At 50.6% G+C, this 7,098-nt stretch overlaps 1 protein-coding gene across 4 annotated transcripts; it reads right to left on the reverse strand.

Annotated features, from left to right (window-relative positions):
- Positions 1–191: 191 nt before the first annotated feature.
- Positions 192–5,717, reverse strand: LOC125693922 (dimethylaniline monooxygenase [N-oxide-forming] 2-like). 4 transcript variants are annotated; one of them, XM_048946412.1, is made up of 11 exons: positions 5,460–5,717; positions 5,308–5,365; positions 4,661–4,798; positions 4,404–4,592; positions 3,905–4,067; positions 3,402–3,547; positions 2,503–2,702; positions 1,748–2,100; positions 1,486–1,555; positions 884–985; positions 192–787 (listed from the first exon to the last, which is right to left on the reverse strand). In XM_048946412.1, the coding sequence occupies exons 3-11, from the start codon at positions 4,790–4,792 to the stop codon at positions 445–447; spliced, it is 1,698 nt and encodes a 565-aa protein (XP_048802369.1). In that variant the 5' UTR covers positions 4,793–4,798; positions 5,308–5,365; positions 5,460–5,717; the 3' UTR covers positions 192–444. The 4 variants fall into 4 exon arrangements, with proteins under 4 accessions (XP_048802369.1, XP_048802368.1, XP_048802370.1 ...); XM_048946411.1 differs by lacking the exon at positions 5,308–5,365 and having other exon boundaries at positions 5,460–5,715; XM_048946413.1 differs by lacking the exons at positions 884–985; positions 5,308–5,365 and having other exon boundaries at positions 192–829; positions 5,460–5,707.
- Between the last annotated feature and the right edge of the window lie 1,381 nt (positions 5,718–7,098).

Raw genomic sequence — 7,098 nt, forward strand, 5'->3', positions numbered from 1 at the left:
TCGGAAGTGGCGGCTTCCCCCAGCGGGAGGCGTGGCTCGCGCGCCCCCTGCTCTCCCGAGCCCTTGTCTGTGCGCGGGGTGGGCTGGCGCTGGGCCGTGGCCCAAAGCTGTGAGTCCCCCTCGCCTTTCCCCAACCCCCATCGCCGATTAGTCAACGCATTACTAAAAACGTGGACTCCCACCATGCGTAGCACCGTTAGAAGCTCGCTGAGGTTTATTTCCGGCTAGCCCCTCCCAGAAGTTTCCATATGAACACAACTGCTGTTCCCAAATCCGCAGTGCTGAGGAGGCCCGTGCCATTCGGCCTCATCCCAAACCTCCCCACAGTCTTGTCCCGCTGCATTTCAACCACAGATAGGGACAGAGGGGTGAGATCCCACACACACTGGACCCACAAACACCTCCCTGTTGGTGCGGCACGGCACCGTCTTCGTAGGGTCTCTTCTAGAACATAAGTCGTGCCCGGGGAGCCCACCCCAGCTTGGGACATTTGGAGAGCAGGAACCCTACCACCAGTGCTGTAGGCAGGGCGAGGAGGCCCAGCCAGCACCAGGAGTGTGAGGAGGCACTGTCCTCCAACACCCGAGTTCTCAAAGGTTTCAAGACCCGCTGCCACTGTGTCAAGATGGCAGCCCTAGCCCCGCTCCACTGCCCCCGTCCCATCAGGCGGTACTGGTAGGATGTGCAGGGCCCGAAGAAGACAGCCAGGGCCAGCCGAGGGTCGGTCAGGAGCAGCCGCAGCATGCTGGGCTTCACACCGGCATACGAAGCAATCTCACTGGTGTAACTAATGAAATTCAACTTCAAGTTCCGGTTCTCAGGCACATCCCTTCCATGGGCATAAAATCAGTACAGAAAATCAAATAGCATGTTATGTTCCCACCTTGGGTCACTGCTCTGGGCTTGCAAGAGCCACCATGTTGCAAGGAACACAAGCTGGCTGAGCTCCCTCAGGCTGCCCTGCTGTAGGGTGACATGAAGGGACCTAAAAGCACCCAAAGAACCTTTATGCAGGGTTATCAGCAGCTGGCCTAACACAAGGAAGAGGCTCTGTCTCCATAACCTGCTTGTGGTCTCTGAAACACAACCCACAGAGTGGCCTGAGCTAGGAAGCTGCCCCTAAACTCCAGTGGGCTTTGGGGATGGGATGTGGCCTTCAGCCCACGCTGCCTGTTTCCAAGACTGGGGAGGGAGAAGCCACGAGATGGCACCCTCTGTCTAGAGGAAAACAAAGCTCCACGCAGAGGTGCTGTGAGAGAGGATGGGTTGTGCAGGACCCACAGAGGGACCTGCAGGTTATGGGTGTTGTGCTGCTTCCTCCCCACATCGCTGAGGGTTTGCTTCATCCCAGAGCTCAGCATGGATCAGCAGAAAGGGTTTGGCAAGAGAGAGGTCCAACTTTTCTCAGCTTGATTTGCTTATGAAGAGCAAAGGCATATCATACTATGCTCACTCTATGAGCCCAAGTACAGGAGCATCACGCACCTTTTGACTGGCAGCTGTTTTTTCGAGACTTCAGCCATCATCTTGCTGCTGGGAGGGAGTTTGCATGCGCCTGAGAAGAGTAAAGAGACCAGAAGTCATGTAGAGACCTATGAGCAGAGCAGTTAGTAGTCATTCTTCCCATTTGATGCTCCCAGCACCTTCACCAAAAGCATGTGGTGATGCCCAGCATGGTCCCAAGAGCAGCAAGGTGACCTGTCCTCCCTCCTCAGCACCTCTCCTATCCCTGCAGTCTCTCTCTCACCTGCAAAGACTCCTGTCACCCAGCGAGCCTGGATTTCTGCTCCCACCATCACAGAGCCAGTCAGCTGGATCAAACCAATGACAGCTAGCGTTGGCCTTTCCAGCTGGGGTGGGAAGACACATTTATATAGGGTACGATTACTTTTGAGTTGGTTGCAAATTGACTCTTCAAGAAAGGAAAATGAAAAATTGTAGCCTGTGGCAAAGATCACCACATCGATGTTCTCTTCAGTTGTTCCATCTTCAAAAATGGCTGAAGTTTCGGTGAACTCCTTCACATTTGATTTCAGCACAATGGTTCCAGAGAGCATGCAAAATGGCAGCTCTTCATTGATAATGAATTTAAAATTGGAACTTTCGCATGGAAAAAGAAAGAAGGAGAGAAATGTTAGCATCCAAGGGAGACGCAATATTTCTTTTGTGGCCTTTCCTAAGAAAGCGGTGCTTGGGAGGGATGTGAGGGGTGTGTGCCTCGGGTTTGTATCTCTGCCCCCTGTGGCTTGATTAACCATTGCAAAACACCCTGATGTGGGGTGGAGTTGATACTAGGACATGGACAACATTGAGTTCCCAGAACCCAACAGGACTGTAAACAGGCACCAAGAGTGTGAAGCCATACTAAATGCATTATCAATGGAAAAAAAAATCCTCTCTGATGGCTTGCTATTCTGCAAATATCCTTTGAAATGAAAGATGATTTCACACTATTAAAAAATACATTCTAACAAAAAAAAAACCAAAAACCAGAACAACCACCTTTTAGCAGAAGCCAAGCCGTAGATCTCATGGTTAAACCATGAATTCATCTTCCAAATCTTGATCCTTTTCATGATGGCTGATGGGAGAAGCCATTCAAGAAAGTGATTAAAGCGCGTGGTGTTGAGCATGTCCCAGGGTAAGCCATGGTTTGCCACCCGGCTGAACACCCACGTGGTGCTCCTGGCACTGAGAAATACCTGGCAGAGAAGGCAGGCCTGAGGGCCTCGTGCCCAGAAGCCTGACTTCCATTTTTGCCTGACGTAGCAAATCCCAACTCCTGTGCTTGTGAGCAAGGTCCCAATGAAGGCATCTGGTGTCCAGATGAACCAACCAGTTCATGGCGGGCTTTTGCAAAGTTCCCAGATAGTCCAAATTCTCCAGAAATTGCAAAGCTCATTCAATTGGCCTCAATTTAAGGCTTGTTTGTTGAGAAACCCAATGGGCAAGTGAGAGGAAACACTTGGGGAGCAAAACTGTGAGTTTCTGTGGGTACTGAGAGGCGAAGATAGAGCTGTACTTGCAAGATGGACAGAGAGAAGAAATCAAAGGTGTGCAACATAGCTACTAACAGTGGTGCAGCGGTCTCATATTTCTGTTCAAGAAGGTGCTTTAGCATCTTCTGTGTGCTTGTAGAAAGTTTTGGGGAGGTATATGGGAACAGGAAGAGCTTGGCTGTGTGTCAGTAAAGTGGAAAAGCAGTGATGAAGCCTCGCTCAGAGAGTGAGTGGTTGAAGGGAAGGCAAGTGCCTAACGCCAGGAAGCGGTTGGTCAAGAACCACGCAAAGGAAAGGGAAACGTGTCCCTGTGGTGGGTCTTGCTAACCTTGGCTTTGAGAGAAACCCTGGTTTTAACCTCCCTCCTGCTTGTCCCATCTCCCACCCACCGTGATGCTGTACCTTTGCAGCAACATGACTCATATCCACAGCAATATCACAGGCGGTGTTCCCAAGTCCAACCACAAGGACTCGCTTTCCCTGGAAAGCAGCTGCATCTTTGTATTCCAGGCTGTGAAAGTACTGACCTCTGAAGCGGGTCTCAATACCTGCGCAGAGGGTGAGGAACATCTCCTATCACCACAGATTTGCACCGACTTGATGCCAAACCCGGTCAAACCTTGGCTTTGCAGCCAAGCCCAGTGCTGCAAAGCCCACAGAACACTCAGCTCCACCAGTAGTGGCGATGCTTTCACCTTCTCCCACCTTTCTGAGTAACCTTGTCATGGTCCTGCTCAGAAAATCCTCATGGAACAGCACCGTTGCATCTTCATGAGGTGGTTTATCCATTTCTGGATATGCTCGCATCCATTTTCACGGGGCAAGGGTCACAGGTGCCCTGGCTGGTGAGCCTTGTGGAGCAGAGGAACAACCCCAGCCCACCCCACTGCAGAGGCAGGACTCACCTGGGAAAGAAGCCAACGGCAGGTGGGGCTTCTGAAAGATTCCTGCGCAGACCATGACAGCATCAAAGATGTGCGACTCCTGGATGCCCTCTGTCTCAGTGATCACATCCCACTGGCCTGAGGTGGCAAAATCCGGGCGCTTCCTCACACTGATAACTGTTGTCTTGAAAAGCCCAATAACGCAAGGATCAGAGACTGTGCTGTGTTTCAGAAAGGTGCTGTTCACAAAGGGCTGGGGCTGCTGGGCCTTCGGGTACCTTTCAGGTATGAACTGCAAAAATAAACCTACACCTTCCCCCTGCATGGGGCACAGCATGGGGGGCACAAGGCAGTCCATGCTCAAGCATCCTCACTTAAAAGATAGAGCCAAAAAGGCTGCATTGAGGATGCCCAGAGCGTGCAGAGCTTGTGGACTTCGCACCAGTCATTGTCCCATCCCACCCATGTGATGGCAGCTCCTGCAGCCCCTCAGGCCGTCCTGCTTTTGGTCCCAGCTCACCTTGAAGCGGATGTGCCTCAGGAGCTGGAAGTGCCGAGCGTACATGCGGAAATACTCCAAGAAGAGGTTGTGAGGAAGGAAAGAGGGGAAATCCTCCGGGAAGGGGAAGTCACTGAAGCAGGACATCTCCTTGGAGGTATTGCTGATGATGGAGCGGTACACGCTGAGCCTCCCGCAGTCTGCATTGTCCTGTGAGAAACGAGCAGGGCTGCTGTGGGAGCACAGGGGAAGGAGAAAACCAAGCAGAGCTCACTCACTGCAAAGCGCCACAGCCCCCCGATGTCCTCGCTTCTCTCAAAGCAGGTGGGCTCCAAACCCTCATCTAGGCAGCACTTGGTGGCCACCAGCCCGCTGATCCCTGCCCCGATGACGGCCACTCGGTGCACCATGGTGTCCTGTTAGCAGCGAGGGGAGCACAGAGAGTGACCAACAAGGAAACGAGGAGTGCAGAATCAGCAAAAACACAGCACTTTTCCTCCCACCCCCATGGCTTGTTTTTGTGCTTTTGTATTTATTTTCCGTTAAGTAGGAAAGAAAAAGGCTTTAGGAAAAAAACTGCCACGATGCCTGATGGGATGGGGGCATGGAGCAGCGATTCAGAAGTAGCGCAGTGTTGTGAAAGTGCTGCTTGCATTACAAAACATGCAAGGCGAGAAAGCCAGGCGGGGCAGGGCTCAGGGGAGGAAGTGCAAGCTCAGCTGTGTAAACTGAGCTACGCTGAAACCAGTGTAATCAGAGAAATGAAAAGAATGAGTCTGTGCAAACTCCGACTAGATAACAAGCATTTCTCCTGCAGTCTCAAGAAAGATTCATCTATAACTTACTTTCAACCAATTTTACAATCGAAGATTAAGTTAACTTAAATAGGAGCTGGAAAATAGTGCAGAAATCCAGAGAAAATCACCTGGGAGAAGCAAGGAACTCGAATACACCCACAGATGCTCTCGTCCAGCTGCAGCTCTCTGTGCCACAGGAACAGGTGCAAACCCCATATAGCAAAGTGAGTGTGCCTTTAAGCCAGTCACCACTCCATCTCCATAAAGCCCCCAAACTCACCCGCCCCGATACCAGTCCCGCTGGCCAGCTGTCTCGACAACACACAAAAAGCAGCCAGAAAGGAATTCAGAGCAAACTTTCACTGTGCCTTTTCTCCTTAGGGCTCATCTGATCTTCTCTTGGAGCTTCTCCAAGCATGGATTTAAGGGCGAAGTGGAATTCTGCCTGGCCTTGTCACAGGACTGCTGCACCGCTGACCTTTATACCCATGCTCGCTCTACTGCCGGTGCTTGAATGCGTGCACAGCAAAGACATGGACCTTAATCCCCAAGGCAGCATGCTTGCTTGCAGGGACTCCCACCCATGACACTGGCATCATGTCTGTGCCTGAGGACCCCTGCATCCTGCCCCATCACTGGGCACCCCTGGGGCAATGGGCCACCAGGCTCCCTGTGCCTGCCTGCTGGCTTGGGGGGGTATGGACTACTGAATGCTGCACATAAAATCTCCACAAATGGAGGTCACCCACTGTCACTGGAGGAGGTGCTGGGGCCACATGCCTTGGTTGGCTGCAAGGTGCTGTCTCAATGAGTGAAGACATCCCCACGTGCCCTACTGCTGCCACCAGTAGGAGATGCGGGGACCAAGGAAGGTGGAGAAGGACAGACAGGGTTGGTCAGAAGCAGTATATTGGACTTGGTGCCAATGAAAGGGGCAAGGTTTTCCACGTACACCCTACAGTCAATTTTGAGGATTTTGTCAAAGGACAGCTCAAACCTTAATGAGTTGGAGGAATGAGTCTGGGTTGGCAGAGGAAATGGAGGTCAGATGCTTTGCATCTGCACTGCTGTTGTGTCCCAACAATTGGATCACTCTTAGGAAAGGCACTGGGGAGGCTGCTACTTTGCCCAAATCCTGCCTACCACAGCTTATGCAGAGTGACCCTGGCTCTGGTACACCTTCCTCACATGCAGCACTCACCCATGAGTTGCACCTGAGCTTCCTCTGCACCCTGGTGTACCTTTTCCAAATGATCTTATTAAAATAGGATTTTTCATTCTTGTTTGGTTGTGGTGTTTCGTTTTTTGTTTTTTTTTAAGTTTATTTTTAACTAGTTTTGCCTTTGCTCTCCCCAGAGACATCACGTGCTATGTGAGAAAGGCAGCAGCACCCTCTAGCTTCCTCTCAAACTCATTTCCACTGTATACTGCAGGAAGGCACAGTGACTCAGAAGTTTGCTTCCAGCTCACCTGCCCAGCAGAATGCACAGCTTCTCCCACCATAATATATAAATATATAAAACATACTGTAATACATAATATATACAATATATAAAATAACCACATTGCACAGTTCTGTTAGATAGTAATTATTCTGATTCATATCCATCCTCTGTTTTGCTTTTCTACATCTTTCTTCCTTTAGCGATCCAGGTGAAGCACAGATTAATATAACACACCCAATCTTGCCCCATTAATTTCCCAGTAATTCTCAGCCTTTGATTTGACCTCTTGGCAGCCTCCAAGCTCCATGCTGAGGCCTTCAGACAGCAGTTCACTGTGACTCAGATCTCTGTGCTGAGAGCTGAGATAATTTGTGTGTACAGCTTTTTTTTTTTTTCTTTTAATTCTGCTGAATTAATTTGCATGTATTACCATTAATTTCTCTGCCATTTTGTCTCAGGATCATGGCAAATTCC

The sequence above is a fragment of the Lagopus muta genome, chromosome 5, assembly GCF_023343835.1.
Source record: "Lagopus muta isolate bLagMut1 chromosome 5, bLagMut1 primary, whole genome shotgun sequence".
NCBI classification, from domain to species: Eukaryota; Metazoa; Chordata; class Aves; order Galliformes; family Phasianidae; genus Lagopus; species Lagopus muta.

What these genes read in the sequence shown, in the direction of transcription:
- LOC125693922 (XM_048946412.1), bottom strand. Translation starts at nt 4,792, where the DNA reads ATGGTGCACCGAGTGGCCGTCATCGGGGCAGGGATCAGCGGGCTGGTG. An exon ending in GCCGTTGGCTTCTTTCCCAG is followed by an intron (nt 3,548 to 3,904) that starts GTGAGTCCTGCC and finishes CCCTCTGCGCAG; the next exon opens with GTATTGAGACCCGCTTCAGA. An exon ending in AAACAGCTGCCAGTCAAAAG is followed by an intron (nt 986 to 1,485) that starts GTGCGTGATGCT and finishes GGGTGCTTTTAG; the next exon opens with GTCCCTTCATGTCACCCTAC.